At 36.3% G+C, this 24,540-nt stretch overlaps 1 protein-coding gene across 1 annotated transcript in view; it reads right to left on the reverse strand.

Moving 5' to 3' along the window:
* Window positions 1–12,142: 12,142 nt before the first annotated feature.
* ptprq (protein tyrosine phosphatase receptor type Q) overlaps window positions 12,143–24,540 on the reverse strand; it is a 92,495-nt gene continuing 80,097 nt past the window's right edge. The window contains 5 exon segments of the mRNA XM_051723977.1: window positions 12,143–12,636; window positions 22,397–22,520; window positions 22,608–22,743; window positions 22,826–22,974; window positions 23,066–23,191. Coding sequence (XP_051579937.1) covers window positions 12,599–12,636; window positions 22,397–22,520; window positions 22,608–22,743; window positions 22,826–22,974; window positions 23,066–23,191 — 573 coding nt within the window. The 3' untranslated portion in view covers window positions 12,143–12,598.

The following is a 24,540-nucleotide window of genomic DNA, read 5'->3' on the forward strand; positions in this document are numbered from 1 at the left end:
TCCTCTCATATGTTGCATTATTATAGAATTGCTGAATCTTTCAAACTGTTGTGAGTGCCCTGAATCCAAGAGATTTTTATGAGATTTAGGTCTGGCCTTTAAATTTCTGGATAAAGGCTACAAACTCCATGTATTTGGCATCATCTATTTTCCTTCAAATCCCATCAGTTTTCCCTGTCCCAGCTGCACAGAAATTTAAGACACCACCATCCTATTTGGAGAATGTTTGATCTTGACATGGTCTGGGTTGAGCTGTACACCTTGTAATTTATAAGGATGTTGACAACTCTATGTGATCCTTAAACCTTTTAAATGTTTGTATACCCAAACCCTGACTTGTGCCTCGCCACCATCGAATTTCAATGTCCTGATGAAAGTTTTTAAACTGCTTTGAAATCCAGTTACAAATGGTACCGTCTAGAAACTGGAGCTTTATTGATCTGTTAAGCATTTTAAAATAATGATTAATTACTGATTTAATTAAATTTTTGTTTTCACTTGGCTAAAGTGGGTTGTTTTGTACGGAAGCCCTGAACCGCACTGTGAAAACAATTTCACTAGGTGATTTTTTTTGTAATGTTTTTTAATTTTTTTTTTTTAATTTTTTTTTTAGGTGTCTGAGCCTGTCCTACAAAAATAAAAATAAAAATAATTCTCTCTAATTTTTTTTCCTCCGTAAAAAAAAAACAAAAAAACAATTTTCTCTAAAAACAAAAATGTCTCTACATTTTTTTTTTTTAATAAATGTTTTTTCTCTAAAAATGTTTTTTTTTTTTTTTTTTTTTTTTTAACAAAAAATAGATCGGACATTTTTTTTTGTGGCTTGCTAGCGAACAATTAGCATGCGGTACCAACTTCGGCCACTAGGTGCCACTATCATTAAGCATGAAATCTAATGCTTACAAGGTGACAGATTACAGCTGTTGAAGCTGACGTGTCGCTCCATAGAGTTAATTGATTTGGGCAACCCTAACACGAGTCATACCTTTAGTACACAGTACTGAAAACACAGGCATCGCAATGGTCAAAAACGTGTAACTAGCACGTTTACATTGGTCAACAAATTAAAAAAGCACGATATCAGTAGCAGCATCCATATTCCCGGTGGTGAATGTCATCAAACAACCAGAAATAACTCCCGAATGAAACAAAAATTATGTAACCTGAGGCATATTAGTTTAACTGTGGGATTTCATGTATTAGTAGACTCTTTCCTTGATTAAGATTTGTAAAACATTCTTGTTAGAGTGTTATACAACTACAAATCAACAGATCAAGTAACACAGCTGTCATCTGTCACCTTAGATTTCATGTTTACGTATAGGGGCACCTGGTGGCTGAGGTTGGCACTGCATGCTAATTGTTAGCTAGCACGAAAAAAAAAAAATCTTGCGTTGCCGCATGTATTGAGGATACAAATATTTTGAGAGAAAAAAAATTTTTTTAAGAGAGAAACTATTTTTTTAGAGAGGAAAAGAATTGAGAGAAAAAAATGTTTAGAGAGAAAAAAATCATCTTTGGAGAATAAACGTTTTTTTAGATAGAAGAAAAAAAATCTATGTAGGACATAGGCTCAGGAAGGCTCTAAGACACCTAAAAAAATTGTTTTTTTCACAGGATGGTTCAGGGCTTCCGTAGTTTTGAGTGTAAATATATAGAACATATTTTTAGACTGTCGTAGAGCAATAACTTTACATTTTGAAAGGGGGTGGTGAGATTTTGTGTCCAATGTCCATTATAAAGCACGGGGTCAGTTTTTACCCAGATAATCATCACAAATCCACCTTTTTATTGTGTTTGTTCCTATAGAATGACTCTGTAGTGTGTAACTGTGATTAAGCCTGGTGCTCAGGAAGCTTCATGTGATAACCAGGTGCACATTAAACCTCTGAGAAAATATAAAATGTTGTACACTACAAGGCTATGACTGAGAAATTTTATATTTTTAAACCTTATCACTTAAAATGTTTGTTTATCGAAACTTTTATGTTGAGTTATCTTTAAAAAAATACCTTTGTGTTTTAAAATGATCTGGTGAATTATGTTTGTGTTTGCCACTTACAACAATGTTTTCTGTATTGCATGTCATAAAAGTTTAATATGTTTATGTGCAGATACTGAGAGTATATTTAAGATGTACGACACTTATATTTAGGTTTCTATTTTCTTTGTTGGGGTTTTCAATCCCACAGTTATATTTAATTATTATATCTGCTTATGTTGTTTGTTTTTTCAAAGCATTATTGGAAATGATGTCATTCTGTGCTTAGACACAGAAGTTACAGAAAAGCAGCAAAAAAATGTATTTATAGATCTATTTAATCATACAAAGAAGAAAACTGAAAAGCTTTATTGTATAGTTTGCACAGATGTGATTGAGATCCATTAAGATGTGCTGATCAAATACAGTCTTTTCTTCATAGACATCTGTTCAGATATGTTTTTGGCACCATTGAATTCATGCAACCTCCTCTACCACACTAGTAGGAGTCAGAAGTTATTTATTTGTTATGTTACATTAGTACGTAGCAACATATATGTTTCTGAAAACACTAAACCTACTTATTTTAACCCAAGAAAAGGTCATCTTCCAACTGTGAAGGACCCGCACTGATTTTTGTAAAAAAATCAATAAAAAAAAAAATCCTTTGTCTCAATAGTTTCAGTCTTTGGTCACATTTCAAGTGAAACCTTTTGGCTTAAATGGACATTCTTTTCCAGACCAAGTCAATTAAAAAACGACGACTGAGAGAAGAAACAAAAATTGTGTGTCTGAAGAAGATATGACCTTACATTGGTCAAAGCAATGATCCCATCTGTTAGATTTGTATGATCTATATTTGTATTGAACACTACTATGAAGTTTTATATAGTGTAAAGACACTTGATACGCTCACATTCATATTCTGTATATGCAATGTCACGCAACTATAGCTCAGCAATCATTAAACATGCAGAAAAGTAGAACGAATCGTGTGTTTGCTTTTGCTTTCATATTTACAAAGCCTTGAGAATGAAATATCATGATGGAGCATTAGAAAAAGAAATCAGAGCTGTTGTTATAAGCAGTCTATTACATGATATTCTCAACATTTTTAAATACTATTGACTCAGTCCATTACCTTCCTACTGCTGGCATATTTATTAAACTTGACATTTTAGTGTTGACTAACTGATGGGGACTAATTATAAACATTAGCATTTATTTACATGAATAAATATGAACTACTTCATTTATCAAATACACAACGAGAAAAGACATTAGCCGAGTTGTATCCTCATATTGCCAACTTATTAACAATTTTGATGAAAACCTATGTTCACGTAAGAAAATATCTGACAAAATTATAAAACAAATAATAAGGGCTGTGGATTTAACACGTTCAAGTAAGTAAAAATTTATTATATAAAGAAAGAATGTATTAACAAAATTTAACTCAATTAATCATGCCGCCTGATTATACATAAATTCTGTAATACAGAATGTTCCTACCAATGGAGCAATTCAAGCTTGAAGCACCACTTTCATGATTTTTTGCGAGTCACAGTCAGCAGGGGGCAGTCAGCACAACTGCAGCTGGAGGAATCCAGCGTTTTTCAACGTCTCAAACAATGTTTAATTGGACATGTCCTAAAAATGCAGTGTTTATGGCACGAGATGCTGAAAACCTACCTATAAAGGCTGATTTATGCTTCTGCATCAAACCTACGATGTAGGCTCCGCATAGTGGCCATCGGGTTGCATTTGTAGTTCTGCATTGGCGTTTGCATCGTTCTGCGAGTACACAGCCAATATGCTAATTATACATTCATAAACAAAAGCAATGTAATTCATGGATTCAGAAGTATTTATTAAATTATTGTACCATTTAAAAAAAAAAAAGTTCAAAGTATGTGAACATGTTGAACTTTACGTAGGCTACATATTATTTATTATACATGTTGTCTGCATTGCAGGGTGCAAATAAATGAGAAAAATACTGTATGCTTGCTCTTGAGTCGCTTAATAATAAATACATACTTTGACATTCCGTGCTGAAAAATAAATCAAATTAATTAATTACTACTCGCTTGGCGAACACTAATTGGGTGTCATTTTAAAGACTTTACAATGCATATAGGTAATATAACCAACTCTTACCAGGTGCTTTTTAATTTGCTGACAAATTAGAAATGTTCCATTTCCATAACTTAAGAAATATGATTATTTACTGTACACAATACTGTCAAATCATCATGCAGATCGGAAAGTTCGGGAGTAGAATACAACACATTATTTAACTCATATCAAACTAATATTAAGTAAAAGCCCGGAGAATAAAAGCTTGGAGTTTATAAGCTGTAAACATCTTTCGCTTGTAATTTCATGAAACACAAACAGAACAGCAGATGCTCCCAATTGAGACAATTGCTTTAATGTTCTAGTGTCCAAATACAATGTGATATGCACAGATATTAAAATAATCTGATAAAATGGGCTGTGTTTAGAAGGTAACACTCCCACAGCCTGAGTCTCACGATAGTCTCATTAGCTGACACTTAAGTTAGGTTTAAGGTTTATTTAGTGGTAGGGTTAAGGTTAGGTTTAGTGTAAGACTCCAAATAAACACTGTGTGCAAATGCCACATGTGGCATTTCCTCAGTGAAAAGCTGGTAACTAGGACATAGGGGTGTTTGCAGCTGCGGCCAGGATAAGGGCTTCCCAGTCAACAGGGTGATGAGGAAAGTGATCTTAGATCTGTCTGAGGGGAAAGTGGTAGGCTGGAGCACTGAGTAAGAAATCCCTTGCCATCATAGCATTGAGGAGCTGGAAGAGGAGGCTCAGGACCAGCTGAAGGTGATCAACAGAATCTGGGCAAGCAGTTGCTTGTGTCTCAACCACAGCTTCTTGTCTAGCAACACTGTTGAAACTCAGATGGGCTTTGTCCTGTGGTGGCTGTTGCAAACATATCTGGGTCTGCTGGGTCCATGTGTTGGCTCAGTCTTGCTGTTATAATAGGTGCCCAAGTCAGGGCTCAAACCCAGGTCTCTAGCATGAAAGGATTGCAGTCTTATCCCCTGAGCTACTGGAGACACTTTTGTTCTTGGAGCTCTTGAACACAAGGCTGGAGACAGTGTATAGTTCAAAGGGTGGTCTTTACTGAACACAAAAAGATACTCCAACAGAAGATACAAAAGGCACAATTCAGTCTTGGGGGAAAAGGCAATTCCAAAACTTCAACAAATGTAAATAATCCACAGGCGAGGCATCAAAATAAGGGAAAAATTCCAAAGTTCCAGAAGTCAAAAATCTCAAAAAAGTATAAGACCATACAAGCTTATATCACAGGGAAAAAAACCAGAGACTGACTTACTACAAGAGAAGACAGCAAATAACCACTGAAAAGACTGGGTTTAAATACAAATGACAAAACTAGGCACAGGTGAACTAGATCATTAATCAAACAGATTGGAGAGAGTTCAAAAGTTCATTTCTCCCCCTAGTGGCCAGCCAGGGAATTGTAAGGAGTCTCACAGGCTCCTTTGAGATGCCAAACGCCTTGCCTTGAAAGTAGACAAGAGTAGGTGGCTGCAGTCAGGGGAGGAGTGAAATACGTGTTAAGTCGTACAATTCTCACTTCTCGTAGTGGATCAGACACCTTCGAGATCAAAGGCAGATGTCGCGGAATTCACATTCATACACTGTTGCTGATAAAGTGGATATAATTTAAATTCTGTTCCTTTAAAATGAAAATAAATATGATGAAAAAGACATTCAGTGTACCTGTTATTTAATTTCGCCAATAAGATGTGTCTTTCCATCCATTTTTAGTTTAATAAAGCTGCACATTTATGATGTCACAAAGGGCCAGTTCCAAATTCCATGATGCCATAATAGCGTATGAGTGTGTGCTGTGCATGTAAGCAAACTAGACCTTTCGAAGCAAAGAATTAAACAGTTCAGATCTACTATGCTTATTGAATAAACACTGATACATTTTGATGCATCACAATGTGGAGGCAGCCTCTCGAGTAATTATGAATTGAAATATATAATTTACTGTATCTCGTTTACAGACGCAAATGAACCACATTATCTTATGTATAGGCTATTATGATCTCTCAGTAATCTAATCACCACATGACAAATAGCTGAACGTGACAAAAACAATAGCAAAAAGTTAAATGATAAATAGTACACAGTAATCTGCATAATTTATTCATTTAAAAATGCAAGTTCACACAAAATGAAAATATGAGCAGTTAATCTGCAAAATAAGATGCTCGTTAAAAGTTGTGTATATAGATATCACTTATCACTTATAAATAGATTTGTTTATTTTTTAATATATTTCAAGGTCCTGCATTTCTATATAGGCCCTAATGAAATTAACTTTATATATTAATTTATATCTATCTATCTATCTATATATATATATATATTCATGTTTGCAGATTGTTCTGCCCCACTTTTTGTTTACATGGATTTTGTTGCACTAAATAAACATTTTTACAGTAGTTCACATGAAATTTCAAGCATTGTTAGGGCTTCATCTAAATCTATTTTAAGCAGCATGGTGCAAAAGATTAAAATGTGATTAAAAATGATGAAAAACACAACAGCCGTCTCATTTTTTTTTTTTTTTAAGGAAGGACCCGAGATGCATGACGGCAACGAAAAGGGGTTTTATTGAAACAAAAACACAATTAAATCCAACCAAAAACTCTCACGGGAAAACGCAAGACAAATAAGAGAACTGAAAACAAACCGACTGGGGAAAAACTGGAAAAGACAGAAACACTTGACAGGACCGGAAACAAACACAACGTTAAGATGGGGAAGATAAGACAAAGGAGAATATATAGAGGAAGGGAAGACTGAGGACAGGTGCTGCCAGAAATCACGAGCAGTGCGAATCAGTGCTGCTGAGCACCACCTGTGAGAAACAGGATGGAGAGAGGAAAACAGCAGATGGGACAGCCTGAGAGATGGGCAGAGGAAACTGTCACAATCCTGCCAAAACAAGAATAAAACAAGACTAAAGAGGCAGGATCATGACAACAGCAATAGTGACTTCTTTGCCATAGCACCTATAATACCATATACATTTTAACCTAAAATCTTAATGTCAGGAAAACAAATCCATAGACACGCTATTTGTCAACTTTACAAAAAGGTATTTGTTTTCATGTTAACTAATGCCGTTTTCTATTGTTAACAAATATCTTATTGTAAAGTGCTGCCATTTAACTAGTTACTGAACACTGATGTCTTTTGCCATGTTGTTGCCACCGCTTACATGGTAAAATCACTGTAAAGTGCTGTCTCTCATGGCTTAATACTTCAATTTAACCCCAAACAACATCTCCACCTAAATTCGCTACTATACCTTTCTCTGAAGGAGCGGGGCCTTGTGCTCTATGAAGCTTTTTCTCCGCTGTCCAAAGTTCTGGACTGCTGCTATTGGGTGCTTGCACACCAATTTTCTTCAAAATTGCTCATAATAGTCACTATATTGGGTAGTATAACTGCGAAGTTAAGCTCAATCGACAGCATTTGTGGCATAATGTTGATTACCACAAGATATAATTTTACAACTTCATTACCATGACGATGTAATCTAAACAAACCCTAAAATGACTTTAAAATGACAATTTAAACAACTTTTATAATACATGAGCTCAAATAATACATGAGTTTTAATAGAAGAATTAATGTAAGTGCTTTAAGCTTCACATTTTCACCTTTAAACCCTCCAAAAATTGGCCCAATCCCTTCCACTATAAGTGCCTCGTGGTAACTTAGATTTTTTCATTTTTTTTCATCCCCTTTTCTCCCCAATTTTGGAATGCCAAATTCCCACTTCTTACTAGGTCCTCGTGGTGGCGCGGTTACTCACCTCAATCTGAGTGGCAGAGGACGAGTCTTCTGAGACAGTCAATCCACGCATCTTATCATGTGGCTCGTTGTCCACGACACTGCGGAGACTCACAGCATGTGGAGGCTCATGCTACTCTCCGCGATCCACAACTTACCACACGCCCCATTGAGAGCGAGAACCACTTAACTGCGACCATGAGGAGGTTACCCCATGTGACTACCCTCCCTAGCAACCGGGCCAATTTGGTTGCTTAGGAGACCTGGCTGGAGTCGCTCAGCATGCCCAGAATTCGAACTCGCGACTCCAGGGGTAGTAGTCAGCGTCAAGATTTTTGCTTTTTTAAAGAAAAGGAGGGACAAGTCTAAATTATTTTTTGTGGTAATCAACATTATGCCACAAGTGCTGTCGATTAAGCTTAACTTGTATTGAACCCAGAATATTCCCTTAAGAAGACTTCTGGGAAGTCTGTGAAAAGAGGCAAAAGCTTTGAGCTGCTTCAATATTAGTTTCAACAACTGGATGTTTTGATAACTGTATATTAATCTTTGAATAAGTATTCATCACTGTAGTGTTTTTTTGGAATTGCACCCATAAACAGTCATAATTACCTGACAGATATTACTGAAATAGTGGTCTTGAGATATCACAGCCCGTTTTGTTTTTTTGCCACATTCAGAAAAACTTGCTGACAATCAATCATTTTACACAGTGGGATTTTGGAGAGAGAGTGTGAAAATGGCGGTAATTATTAAAACAGCTGAAAATCGCTTAAGGGCGGTTGCATTTCGTCTTTGAAACTTTTGAAAAATGAAAAATACAAAGTATGTTTATCTATAAAATGAAAAGTATGTTTATCTTTCATCCGGGACATGTTAAAGATTTTATAAGTCATACCTACTGGTCAGTGGTCAAGTTAAATGGTTTAAAAATTCAGATGTCCATCCGATTAAATGAGCATGACCAGGCTGGAAAATAATGGGGTGTACTTTTATAGCCACTAAAATGGTCTGTGAATGATATTTATAAAGCATATTTGTAAATTTATATAGATGATTTTATTTCTGTAGACACAAATTTATTTCAATTTTAAAATTACATTAATTTCCATGACAGAGTGGACTTAAAGGAAACCATAAATAAATGAAAAGAGTTACGTGCTTCAAATAACTCATAACAATTTGGTTGAATGGCTGAAGTCACCTCCAATGCGTGTTATGTAATTACATACCATATAATTCTAATTAAAGGTCACAGTATCATATCAGGATGGACGACAAATCAAAGGACACACAAAAAAACCCCACCATCAGATTTAAAATGACTGATTTAACATAAATGACTACGTTAGTGAGTAAATGTAACACTAAACACTAAATTGTATGGGGAAAAATGTAGAAATCAAATGAACTAGGACTTAATTTTGGTCAAAGATATTTGATATGCAGCTCTAAATATCTAAACAGAAACTTGGTGCAAATTTGCCGCAAATTTGTCGCTTGTTATTTTTCACATGCAAAAGAGCTTTTGATTCGCCGCAAACGTTTGCAGCTCTTCGCCCGTAGTGGCAAACCTCCAGCAAACCTTTGGCAACAATTGCATGTGAAAATGATCAGTGGCAAATTTGCTGCAAGTTTATGGCAAATTTGGCATGAACTATCGATTTTTGTAAGGGTGGGGACATGAGGAATTGACATGCAATAATTGAAAATGATTTCAATTATTTAAAATGGGACTTTTAGGCCCACAGTAGAGTGTAACATAAATAATCTTTATTATTTTACGCAAGAACAATCTGCAACCACCTTTAGAAGATTTATTTCAAAACAAATATTGTTGATGTTCAAATATACACACAACAACAACAACAACAACAAAAAAGAATTTAATCGACTGACATAGTTACTTATTTGGCTTAATAATAATTTAAGATAAAGCAAAGTTGATTTCTGACAAAAATATTTAGAAATGTGTGAGATGAAAAATGTGTCTTCTCACTCCCATACCTGTTAATCAAATGAGTGAATAAAGCAATAAAATCCAAATTAATAACTTATCAAATAATTATTTACATATTAATTTACATAAAAGCTGATGTAGCTTTAAGGATAAGGTTATGGAAGGTGTTTCTCTATAATTTCTGAAACAGATGGCTAGCAAACAAATGACATAGTATAAACTGAATAAATGGCAGAGCACTATTGGATCACCGTAACCATATTAAATGAACTTGTGTGTGAAGGGGATCAGTGCATTTTTCCCATCGTGGATAAATTTCCGTACATGTCTGATTTCTCAAACTATCTGGAATATTGAACAGACAGAACTAGGCATTGTAGTGCATAGAGGGAAGAGGAAGAGTACAATCAATAGGGGTAAACTACTGCAATTCTAATTGATTATATATAAAATATATTTGATTATATATTATACCTGTTACTTCCGCTTCATTAATGGTTTAAGTGCATAATTTCTGAATTGCAAAATGAATGACTTTCCATACAGGCAGGGGCGTGTCCAGATGGGGGGCATGGGGTGACCCTGGCCACCCCAGGTGCCACCCCAAATTCGAAACTGTGATTGGTCATTTTCCAAGTTGGATGCGGGCCTTCAATAAAACCAGACGCAACCTCATTGGTTTTAAAGTTGTAGCGGGAAGCAGTGTCAAGAAAAGCCCGTTTTTTTTTTCTTTTTTTTTTTTTTTTTTTGCCACATTCAGAAAAGAAAAAGTGGACTCCAGGGGAAACACTGCATACAGTCATCTGAAATAATATATGGCTTGAACATGCATTGTACATCATGCTGCATATCACATCCGGGAGACCGCGACACTGAAGCGCACCCATGAAGCGGGCTTGAGGAAATCAGGTGAGGGACCATTTCAGTAACAAAGGTTCCATTCATCGAAATTTAAAAAAATCTTTAAAAGATATGATGCCCCATTGCCATGTACCTTGTAAACTTCGGCAGGTTTTTGGCACGTCTCTTAAGAAGCAAAATGACATTGTTTTTGGAGATAATTTTTTTAAATTTTTTATATCAAATTAAGTAAATTAGATAAGTTTTTTTTTTTTAAAGCAACTTGATAATTAAATAATCAAGTTACTCCCATTAAATGGCTAAACTGAGTACACAAAACTAAAATCCATGCACATTCCTCATGTGTAGGCCAGGGGCGTTTCTAGGGCTTGAGGAGGTTCGGGACTTAGCGGGAGACGTCACATGAACTTCAAATAAAATATAGCAATATTATTGCGTAGCCTACATTTAAAATTACATTCGGGGCTACAGTCAAAACATTCGGCGCTGAAGACCCGGAAAAATGACCTGGCGACGCCGATGGTGTAGGCCTAAGATAAAATTAAGAAATATCTTTAATATATTCTTTTGCCTCAAAATAAACACGATAGCCTACTTGATAGTATTACGTGAAGCCACAGTAGCTTCATCTTTCAAAAACTCCACAAAACTGCACAGAATTACTGTGTTTTTAATGTTACGTGATGCGCTGTTCTTAAAGAGACAGTAACCATATTAGCAGTGTCCATAAAATTTCTGCAGTTTTAACAGACACTACATCCATAAAAATGATACTTATTTATTATTATTTTTTTTAACTACATGCATACATATTTGGAGTCTTCTGCGTTTTGCAGTATTAACATTTAATAACAATTAATCAATTATTTAACTAAATACAGTAACATTTGTCTATTACAAATTCCTGAAAATGTACATAACTTATTATTATTATTATTATTAAATATCAGGGATGTTGATTTATGCTTCATGCCACCCTTGAATGAGTCTGTGCCCCACATGGGCCACCCCAGTTAAAAAAGTCTGGACACGCCACTGCATACAGTTTCCCTAAATTTCTTCCACTGGTTGGAATTCCCGCCCCCAACTCACACCATTGGCTGAGCCAGAGGTTGATGTCGGATTGCTTAAACAAATAAAAAAATTTTTTTTTAGAGTTTTCAGGAAATCACTCTAACACTGGCTTACTTATAGTTGTCTCTGCACACTCAACTGGGATTTTAAGTATTTTACCATTTAAAAAATCCGAAACTGTAGTATTTAGTCAAAGTTGATCCTCTCCTATACAACACTCCTATGTCTTAAAAGAGATCATTTTAAATGCCAAATTTAAAAATATTTGTATAGTGCTTTTAACAAAACGTATCCTTACAAAGCAGCTTTACAAAGACAAGCGGCAAACAAACGCTTGTGTTTTTATGATTGACTACTAATTATTCACTTAGCTCTAAATGTTAATGACAGCATGCTCATTCGACCAATATTCTAAACATAGAATAGTTGTGTAACAGCAGATTCAAAATGCTTGGGACCTGTCTGAATCCATGCACCTTTGTGAGGAAACTGTTTGCATTATGACTCGTCCCAAATCTCTGAAAACAAACACTCATATCTTTGGTGTCTGTTACATTTTGATTTCAAAGGTATGAGGAAAAGCATATTCTAAAAAGAGATAATTTGAGAACTTTGATGGATGATAATGTCTGGTGGATATAAATGAAACATTGTGAGACACAATCTGATTAGGCGAGAAAATGCGAGATTGTTACTGCATCATATATAATCCTCTTATATTCTTGTTCAGTGTTTGGCCCCGATATCCAGAATGTCAGCGTCTGTGTAGGGATTTCATAAGCTTGTCCCATGTCTCCTCACAGCCATCAAAGAGATGAAGAATTCACAGGAAATAAATGAACTTTTTACATTGTTGTCTCCTCCCACTCCAATTCAACATCACCTGAAAAACACAATAGGCAACATAGTTACTAAGGCCATGTCCACACTAATCTGTTTTCATTTGAAATACTACATTTTCGGTTTACCAACATCATCATAATAGAGAGCTTTTCTAAATGCTCAGTTTTCGTGGAGGAAAACACCGCTCTAGTGTGGACGTGAGGCATAAATGTAGCAAAATGGATGTTTTCAAATGAAAACATATTGAAAAATCCCAACCTAGTCTCAGAATGAACGTTACTATAACTAATTTTTTTTGCGTGCTGCTTACTACGTTTTGCTGCAGTTTCCAGGTGAAATGAACACTAGAGGCGCTACAACAGCTGTGCGTTTTATTCACTTTCACACAAATCACGGGTACTATGGCTGTTTATGACTTTATAAACACTTATTTTTCACACTATTACTCACACACTACTATGTTATGATATCAGCATTTTTACTCTAACGCATCATTTGAAAAACTATACATTTTAGTGCTTGTATTACAGAATCAACTACATTTACACACCTATTCCAAAATGATTAGCATATGCATTAGCTCACCTGATAGAGTGTTGTTCTTTGGACTCAGAGACTGAGCCTCGAGCCCAGCCAAGGACGCTCAAAGTGAAACGAAAGTGCCATAGATGTAGGGATGTGCGAGACTAGTCGACTTGTCGACTAAATGGATCTGATGCTGCTAGTCGACACTGGAATTACTAGTTTCCCCATTAAACTGTTGAGCATTTTTACACATTTACGTTTGGCTTAATATTATTACATAACATCCATAGTGACTATGCAATGCTTTCACATTTGAGTCTTTAAATCTGTGCGTGCTTAAACGTTATTTTCAAGTGCAGGATAATTGCCTCAGGTGAGTCAGTTCGCATCTTTCACCCTACCATGTAGACATGTTAATTTTGTTAACATGGCTATGTATGCAAATTATTTTTACCTTATTGATCAAGAAGGCTATGATGTGCCGACTGCATCTATGGGTTAAACCCTTTTATTCTGTGTGCACGTCATGTTTAGAACAATACATTTGAGTTATAGCAGATTATTTAGCAGAGATGAGCCACTTCTATTAAAATGAATGGGAGAAATTGAAACGCCCAATGGCAGCCAATGGTCAACGGATGTAGAAAGGAAGTCCCACCTTACAGATAAAAGAGCCAATCACCTTTTAGATACAGACATCGCCTGTCAATCAACTCAACAACGTACATGTGCATTAGCTATAGGCTGTGTTGTGACTGGAGCAGAGATGGAGGGAAGTGACGTAGAATCCAGAAGTGAGCTGGAAATGGAGGATGGATGTAGTGGTGGGAAAAAGGAGGTAGTAGCAGGAAAGTAATTGGATCATTGTAGACAATCAGAAAAGGAAGAAATTGTGGAGTCAACCTTCAGGATCGGATAGTGAAAGGGAAAAACAACAGGATAAAAAGAAAAAGAAAGAATTCAAGGTAATGATACAATTCCTGTCAGAGAATATGAATGCTTTGAACCCATTGAAAGTGACTAAAGCATTGAAGGAAGCGATTGGGAAAATTGACAGTGCGAAAATTTTATGAAACTGTAAACTGTTGCTTTTTTGCAAGGATGGTAAACAACAAAAAGTGGCGCTAGGGCTTAAGTCATTGTTAGGACAGAAAATTTTGTATTCTGTTTTGGAAGATAAGAAATGGACGAAAGGAGTTATTACAGGGGTTCCCATGGATGTGTCAGAAGAAACAATCAAGAGAAGTTTATCTGGGGCAGCAGTAGTAGATGTCAAGCAATTGAAGTATGTCAGAAATAAAGAAAGGTTGGAAAGCCTTTCTGTAATGGTACATTTTGATGAAGATAATTTGCCTAAGAGAATGTTTTTTTTTTGGCATTATAAGTTATGTTGTCTGGCCATATGTTCCCCCTCCGCTTAGATGCTTTAAATGTCAAAAGTATGGGCACGTGGTAGCTGTTTGTAAAGGGAAGCAGCGATGTGCAAGGTGTGGTGGTGATCATGAATATGGGAAATGTGGACAAGGAGTAAAACCCAAATGTTGCAACTGCGGAGGGGAGCATAGTGCTGGTTATGGTGGATGTCAGGTGAGGAAAGAATCTGTAAAAATTCAAAACATCAAGGTGTCGGAGGGGTTGACATTCGCAGAGGTGATATAGTGGGTTAAGAATGCAGATCAGCAAGAAAATGTGCAAAGTGCCCCAGAGTGTCAGAATCTCAGTAAGGTGAATGAAAACACAATTATAGTTGACAACGCTTTTATGGCGGAAGTAATAAATTGCTCCCTTCAAACAGAAAGTAGAACCGAAAGGATAAAAATCATAATTAAGGCAGCTGAAAGACACCTGGAAGTAGAAGTAACTGTGGAACAAATAAATGAGAAAATCAAGATGCAGAATATAAATTCCCAGGCAGTATGTGGGGGATCATAATGGTTTTTATAATCCTGCAATGGAATGCATGAAGTTTGATTGCGAATGGACAGGAGTTTAAGAAATTTGTAGATCATTTTTAAAATAAACCTCAAGTTATGTGTATACTGGAAACATGGCCACATCAAACCACATCTAAATTATGTAATACAGGGATACACAGCAATACGAAGGGACATGAGTGTTGGTAATGGTGGTGGGGTTGCCACTTTTGTTAAACAAGGAATAGGATTTAGAACAGTCGATGTTAATAAAGAGTATGAACCATTAGTGGTGGAAGTATGGTCTGGAACACAGAGTATAAGAGTAGTATATTTTTATAACCCATGTGAAAGATTAAACAGAGGATCACAAGAAAAAGTTGGGGGAATGGGAAAAATCACAAAATGGTGTGGTGTGGTGATTTTAATGCTCATAGTACACTATGGGGTTGTATGCACACTGATCAGAATGGAAATGTTGTAGAAGAAATGTTGGATTGGATAGATTTAGTATGCCTAAATGATTACAAGGGTTGATGTAGCTCAAGGACATAATTCAGCAATTACATCACAAAGTTTGGCAAGGAAATGTGTATGGAATGTTATGGATGAGAGCATGGTAGGTAGTGACCATTTTCCCTTAAGTTGTAAAATTGGGATAGAATTAACACAAGTTGAAATAAAGGAAATATCCCTAGATGGAAGCTCAAATCTGCTGATTGGGAAAAATGTCAAGAATTAAGTGAGATAAAAATGTTAGGAATAAATGACTCTATAAAGGATGTTGAGGAGTTAAATAATTGGATAAGTGGAGCTTTTCAAAGTACAGCAGATGAGGTAATTGGAAAGAGTAAATGGGTGAGGAGAAAGAAAGCTGTACCATGGTGGGCAGAGGAATGCAGTGAAGCTATCCTTCTAAGGAATAGAGCACTTAGGAAAGTAAGGAATTCCTATTCATTTGACGATTTTATTGAGTATGAGAGAGTGCAGGCAGTTGCAAGGAAAATAATCCAGACCTTTAAAAGAAATCATTGGAGGAAATTCTATGATGATATTGGAAAGGAAGTAGACATTAATGGAATGTGGGGAATGATAAGAAAGATGGGAGGGATCCAGACCTGCAGAAATATACCTGCTCTAATTAGTGGAGAAAAACAAATCATAACAAATTCAGAAAAAGCTGAAATATTGGTTGAAACATTTTTTAAGGTTCATAGCAACTGTAATACACCGATCAGCCACAACATTAAACCCAACTGCCTAATATTGTTTAGGTCCCCCTTGTGCCGCCAAAACAGCGCCAACCCGCATCTCAGAATAGCATTCTGAGATGATATTCTTCTCACCACAATTGTACAGAGTGGTTATCTGAGTTACCATAGACTTTGTCAGTTCAAACCAGTCTGGAAATTCTCTGTTGACCTCTCTCATCAACAAGGCATTTCCATCCACAGAGCTGCCGCTCACTGGATTTTTTTGTTTTTATCACCATTTGGAGTAAATTCTAGAGACTGTTGAGCATGAAAATCCCAGGAGATCAGCAGTTACAGAAATACTCAAACCAGCCCATCTGGTACCAACAAACATCCATGAAATTATCTAATCAGCCACTCGTGTGGCAGCAGTGCAGTGCATAAAATCTTGCAGATATGGGTCAGGAGTTTCAGCTAATGTTCACATCAACCATCAGAATGGGGGAAAAATTTGATCTCAATGATTTGGACCACGGCATGTTGTTGGTGCCCCAGGTGGCTTTAATGTTGTGGCTGATCAGAAGATATGAGATTATGGAGAGAAAATCCCAATATTCTGCTTCAAAGAGGTCCATCACACTAGATGAAGATTTGTCACTATATGAATTGAAGCAGGCCCTTGCAGGGGTGAGGAATACTTCTCCAGGTAGAGATGAAGTATGCTATGAAATGATTAAACATCTATCAGACCCATCATTGAGGATTATACTATATCTTTTTATAATAAAGTGTGGAAACTAGGAAAGCTCTCTTCCTCTTGGAACCATGGTGTTATTGTTCCAATTGCAAAGCCAGGGAAGGATCATACACAAGTAACAAGTAACAGACCAATTGCACTGACATCCAACCTTTGTAAACTGTGAGACTAATGTATGTTCTTGAGACGAGGGATCTGATATGTCTGCATCAGAGTGGTTTTAGAAGAGGTAGAAGCACAATGGACACAAAAGAAGCTGATGTCAGAAAGGCTCAGATCAATAAAGGAGTACGGGTTGGAGTGTTGTTAGATGTAGAAAAAGCAAATGACATGATGTGGAAGGAAGGACCTTTAATCAAACTGGACCATATGAATATCAACGGAAGAATGTATAATTGGATAATGAATTTATTAATAGGTCGAACTATCCACATGGGAAGGGTGGGATGTTCCTATTCAAAGGTATACTCTATTGACAATGGTACCTGCATTTTATTAAATACTATGATAAATGACATATTTACCAAAGTTGTTCCAGGAATAGGAAAATTGTTATATGCCAATGATGGTGCCTTGTGGAAGAGAGGACGAAACATATCATAAGTAAAGAAAAGTATGCAGACTGCAATTAAAAAAGTAGAAAAGTGGGCTAATAAATTGTCAGTGGATAAAACCCAAGTAATATGTTTTTCAAAAAAGAAGAAAACTCCCTCTGTCAAGTTAAATTTGTATGATCAAGAGTTAGAACAAACATCAGTTATCAGATTTTTAGGGATTTGGATGGATTCTAAATTAACATTTGCAGCACATATCCAGAGGATTATATACAAAAACAAGAAAGGCATAAATGTTTTAAGGTGTCTGGCAGGGTTAGACTGGGGTGTCGATTGGCAGTCTCTTAAAAGAATATATTGTGCAATCATAAGGTCTACAATAGATTATGGAAGTATGGTATATGACTCAGCATTGAGAATACGCCGTGGTACATTTAGGACATCCCCAATGTCAGCACCACAAGTTGAAATGGGTGAGATGCCTTTGGAAATTCGCAGACTCAAGTTGAAATTGGCATATTGGATTTCTATAAGGGCCATTTAGAATCCCATCCTGTCAAAAGAGTATTGGAGGATAGTTGGGAATATGAGTATGCAAATTTGAATAGCTTTGGGTGGAATGCAAATAAGGATGCTGAAAAAATAGTGATAAGTAACATCAACTTTTGCCCTACTGTAGTTATGCCAGTAACACCTCCATGGCTTTTCCCAATTCCTACAATTGACCTCCAGCTGTTTGACAGTATAAACGTACAATAGTGCGCCAGTACTTAGATCAGAAATATTTTTCAGTAATTCAAATACATATGGATGGATCTAAAGATCCTGATAGAGGTCATACAGCTGCAGCGGTGTACATACCATTCTTCAGACACAGAATATCAAAAAGGACATCAAATCATCTTTCAGTATACACCATGGAAATGCTTGCTATCATACTGGCTCTTCAGTGGGCTGAAGAGGTCCATCCACTTGAAGTGGTAATGTGTTCCGACTCCTACTCAGCATTATCAAGTTTAAAGAGTGGAAAATGTTCATGTAGGCAGGACATTTGATTATATATAATTCAAATTCTGTTCAGGATATATCAATTAAGAACTGTAATCTCCTTATTAGGGGTACTCACTCATGTAGGCGTAGAAGGAAATGAGGAGGTGGATCATATAGCTAAACAGGCTCTTAGACACTGATATAGAGTTTAGTGTTCCAGTGAGTAAAATGGAAGTAAAAAGGAGCAATTAAAGGTGCTGTAAATGGGATGTGGCAAGGAAAATGGGACAGTGAGACAAAGGTGTGACATTTATATTATATATAAGATTACAGCTTATATATGCAGCTTATAGATAAAGTCTTTAGGAATTTCTCAGCTTTCACGGCAGAGTCTACTAAATAAGGATTCAAGAGTATATACATTTCTGCTAGTATATCTGAAGGATACAGACATGAGAAACAGGATTTAAGAATTTAAGTTTTTTTTTTTGTCTCACTAAACATCAACACTCCACACTCCATCCCAGTAGGTGGCGGAAATGCACCTTAAGCTGGTTTGCCAAACGCCATAAAACATTAAGGAAGAGAAGAAGCATTAGATATACAAGCCCAGAAATGTGCGTTTTTTTAGCGTAATCTGAGGTAAAGAAGCACAATTTATTATACCAGTGTTGTCAGACTTTACTGCTGATTTGAAATATTTCATTTGTTGTCCTTTGATCGTAACGGTTGTCCTTGACCATCCATTGAGGAGATTTCAGTCTTTTCCCATTCAGGTTGATAGGAGCTGCACTGTCATGACTGGAAATAGCGTCCCGAGCGCGTTCCAAAGATGGCCGACAGTGAACTGACTTGCTAGAAAGACTTTGATTATAGGACATTTCTCACAGGCTTATTTTTCTTTCAATCCTAGCTATTTTTTTTTCTTTACATCGTAACGGTTATTGGTTAATGTTCTTAAACAAGCAGCTATCATATTAGATCATAGGATAATGCATGTCGTGAAATACGCACAACTTTTCAGCGCATTTTTTTCCACTCTGAAATGAATTATTTTCAACAATGACCTGACTGTTAAGTTACTTTTACTTGGTGATTTCCATTTAGAACAGGCTATTAGGGTTGCTCTATTGGTCCTGCACTATTCACTCAATTGTTTTCAATAATTATGCCTGTATTCGCTGATGTTGATCCATTAAATGCATGTCATGTTCTATATTTAATGTAGCCTACAATAGGGGGCCTGGGTAGCTCAGCAAGCAAAGACGCTGACTACCATACCTGGAGTCGCAAGTTCGAATCCAGGGCGTGCTGAGTGACTCCAGTCAGGCTTCCTAAGCAACCAAATGGCCCGGTTGCTAGGGTGAGTAGAGTCACGTTGGGGTAACCTCCTTGTGGTCGCCATAATGTGGTTCTCGCTCTCGGTGGGGTGCGTGGTGAGTTGTGCGTGGATTCCATGGAGAATAGCGTGAAGCCTCCACGCGCGCTATGTCTCCGTGGTAACATGCTCAACAAGCCATGTGATAAAATTGACGGTCTCAGATGCAGAGGCAACTGAGATTCGTACTCCACCACCCGGATTGAGGCAAGTCACTACGCCACCATGAGGAATTAGAGTGCATTGGGAATTGGGCATTCCAAATTGGAGAGAAAAAATAGCCTACAATGATGATAATGCAAGGCAAGCACATCGCAGATAAATGCCCCTTTTTCAGCGGAATTTAGTATCGGATTTGGCTGTTGGAAGTATTTTAAATGGGTCGCTTAAAAACACAATGTGTTTTGACTGTTTTCTGAGGGTTTCTTTTTGTTTAAAATTTTAGTTTAAACATCAAGTGAAATTATTCATTCTGCACATCCCAACATATAAGCGACACGAGATGACGTGGTTGCTTTAGTAAATGTGCTTTTTTTCCATGTCGAATTTGCTTTTAAAAACAATCAGTTAGGTTTAGGCGTTTGTTTAGGGTAAGGATGTTTGTTTTGTTCACCTCTCATTTATCTTTTAGGACACTTTTGTTTAGGTTTAGGTTATATTTTTAGGTAAGGGAGGTACGTTTTACTCATTAAAACATCCATTCAACTTAAAAACCTTGTCTGATTACAACATCATTTCACTCTCTTTTGGCGCCCCCCACTGGACATTTTACTGGGAATCTGCAGCCAAACGTGTAATGAAGCACTTAATTTTGGTTTGTAAAAATGTTGCCATTGTCACGTAAATTTCATGAGATCAGGCTGAAAATCTGCTTTTAGTCATTGTTTTCCAAAGTATGTGGTAATGGAAAGCATTTTCAAAGCGCTTCATTAACTAAGTTTCCATCCACTATTTGCTCTGTTCTGTTATCGACAGTTAAAATGCGGATTTTTTTTTTTGCGAAAATTGCTGTCTCCTGCTCGTTTCCATTTGAATGACCTTTTACTGATAAAATGGTGATGTCATGACATCATTCTTTAAAAAAAAAAAAAAACACTTTGTTGCATAAGTTTTGGTTTAGCGCAAAAGAAATCTGCCCTTTCAGAATTTTATGTATATTGCAAATTGTGTAACTTTCGCATCCCAGATGTCCCTACATTTGTGTAAAATGGAAAGAGTATTTAGACAACTTATTGAAATTGGCCAGCTTACTACTGTCATTTTAATTTCACATATTGCAAAGGTAGGAAATATCAGAAGATGACATCGAAATGGAGAAGTAGCTCATCTTTTTCTGGGATTATTAGAAGAAATTGATTGGAATACCTGTCAAAATACAACAGAACTGGTGGCATTAGTGAGCCTGTAATCCTATATTACACTCTTGAATTAAAAATATGGGCAGTCTGTTCACATTATGTTATTTTATTTGTCCCTGCAGAAAATATGTTGTGAAAAGCGGGGCTGCAGTGTACATAAAACATCAACACTCCTCTTCATTCTGCTCAAATCACTATGGGCTTGTTTCTTTTCAAATTTTTATAATCAAAAGAAAACGCACTCATTTCTTTTTATACATGTGTAAATAAACACATGAAATGACTGAGACAAACATGCATTAGTCCATATGCAACATTTGTTTCTTCATTTAAGTTAATTACTCCCTCCAAATCATTTTTCTCTTATGTCTATTTTTATTTGTTTATTAATTATTTTGGCACTTTTGTTTAATACTCTTGGTGCTGAATGTTATTTCTCTTTTTGCTTTTCTGTTCTGAAAACTCTTGACCGTTATTGCTAATACAATAAAAAAAAGAAACAAGTTTTTTTCTGCCGTCTTCTCATTGGCCAATATCCACTTCAGACACTCAGGGAACTTAAACAACTGTAAATAACAGGCTTACAGGCAGGACAGTGCTGATTCACTATTTTTTGCCAGCATGTCAATCGCATGGGATTAATATAAAATGGGTTATTTTTAGTGGTCGTTTTGGTAAAAGACAGCGTAATCTTTACCAGCGCGTCCATAAAAGGTCTGGAAAAACTTATATATAGGAATAAAGGAAATATCATATATATATATATATATATATTATTTTTTAGTTTTTTTTTGCATGAAAAAAAATTCAGCCTATTTTAATAAAAAACTAAATACTGTGTCCAGAAAGTATGATTTTCATTACTGTGTTTCAGATTTTTTCATATAACAGTAAGGAGAATTTGGGGGGGGGGGGGGGGGGGGGGGACATGCTTAATTGTCCTCACAATAATATAAAAAAAAAATCTTAATGGTCCTAAAAAATATGCTTTATATGCAAGGTTTAAATCTTCACACTGCCTAGTTATAACAAACCCTTCAAGAAAACCCTTAGTTATAATTCTAAGGTTATTTTTCAAAGGGCAATTTCTTAACTTAGGGACTTCTTGTAACTTCCTGACAAATAATTTTACCCTCCATCGCATCCAGCGAGTCCATCTTCTCCAGAGCGGAGTAATTTACAAACCAGATGGATTGACTGTTTCCTTTAGCAGACAGCAGATCCAGAGTGCTTTGATGCAGAAACATGTACTGAACCTGAGAGAGACACAAACATCAACATATCATCGTCTTACACCATTTTTGCTAAATCAAGTGAAAGACATTACTTTTGAATGTGTTTACCAGGTTTTGCACCATGCACATCCTCTCGCTGCGCAGTTCTGCGACCAGACCATATATATCCACAAAGTCATGATCCCTCATATGCTGAACGAGATGGTCCATGGCTATAAACACTCCAGTCCTTCCCACACCAGCACTGCATAAACAGCCATTATATAGTGTGTGTAGTATGACAAGACTTCCTGTTTAAAGCACAGATATGAGCGGATGGCACCTACCTGCAGTGGACCACAATGGTTGTGTTGTCATGGCCTCTGTTGGAACGGACTGCTTTGACAAACTGGATCAGTGTGGAGCTGGACTCCGGAACGCCATGTTCAGGCCATGATGTGTAGTTAAAATGATGAACAATCATGTAGTTACCATGCTGGAGAGAGAGAGAGTGAGAGAGAAAGTTCCAAATGTGTCAGTGAGGATTAATTATCAATCGATCTGTCTCTTAATCTGCATTCATTTACCCTTTCCACTCTGAGCGCTCGAACTGTCCAATCAGGGCACACATCCTCTGTGAGTTTAGTGATTATGATGTCAGCAAAAACAGTTACAGGTTTATTGTCCTCAGGCCAGTACTGATGACAGCGGATCTAAATTGTGCAAACAAAATATTTGAACTGTTTATTATTTATAATGTGTATGATAAATGCCAATTTTTCACATTTATTCAAAATTGTAGTGATTTGGAACTCTTCATATGGAAATTTGTGAAATGAAAGAGGAATATGTTACAATAAATGTAAACAAAGTTCGAATTAATCAGCAGTTTCTATTACACATTACATATACCGTAGTCTTAGAAATAAAGGTTCTTAAAGGAACAGTTCACCCAAAAATGGTAATTCTCTCATCATTTACTCACCCTCATGCCATCCCAGATGTGTATGACTTTCTTTCTTCTGCTAAACATAAACAAAGAAAACAAATGTCCATACAATGCAAGTGAATGGTGGCCAGAACTTTGAAACTCCAAAAAGCACATAAAAAAAAATCCATATGACTCCAGTGGATTAATCCATGTCTTCTGAAGTGATATAATAGATGTGGGTCAGAAACAGATAAATATTTAAGTCCTTTTTTTTTTACTATAAATTAATCTCCCTGACCAAGAGGTGGCAGGGAGCAAAAGAAGAAGAATGTAAAAGTTAAAGTGGAGATTTATAGTAAAAAAGGACTAAAAATTTTGACCTGTTTCTCATACACACCTATCGTATCGCTTCTGAAGACATGGATTTAACCACTGGAGTCCTATGGCTTACTTTTATGTGTTTTTTGGATCTTTAAAAGTACATGCCACCATTCACTTGCATTGTATGGACATACAGAGCTGAAATATTCTTCTAAAATTCTTTGTGTTCTGCAGAAGAAAGAAAGTCATACACATCTGGGATGGCACGAGGGTGAGTAAATGATAAGAGAATTTAAATTTTCGGGTGAACTATCCCTTCAAATTCTCGCATAACCTGCATAACCCTCTTATCAAGAACAATTTATTTTATAATTTTTTGCTGTCTAGGGTTCTTAAAATAAGGAAATAAAAATTATTTATATTACATTATATGTTGTTCAGAATGGTTTCTTGATTATTTAACCTTAAACGATATGACTTTTGACGATAAAATGTTTTATATCATCACAAAGGGGAGGACCAGCTTTCTAATGACACCAAGATTGAGCTTCTAGTCCTCTCAGAGGCTGAGATATTCAATGAAACAACAATGGTAGCGCTTGAACTGAAAATTAGACTGAATGTCTATGGACGAGCACATCTGTGAGGGCTAAAATGTGCTAAAGCGCCACCTACATTTCAGATCTGTATATTGTGATGGAATGTGATAGAGAAAAAATACTTTTTTCTAGTGCTTTCTGCCACCTACTGGAATAAAATTAGACTTTTCAAAGTAAGGTTGAGTGAACAGAACCAGAATTACATGTTTAC

The sequence above is a fragment of the Myxocyprinus asiaticus genome, chromosome 18 (genome assembly GCF_019703515.2).
Source record: "Myxocyprinus asiaticus isolate MX2 ecotype Aquarium Trade chromosome 18, UBuf_Myxa_2, whole genome shotgun sequence".
NCBI lineage: Eukaryota > Metazoa > Chordata > Actinopteri > Cypriniformes > Catostomidae > Myxocyprinus > Myxocyprinus asiaticus.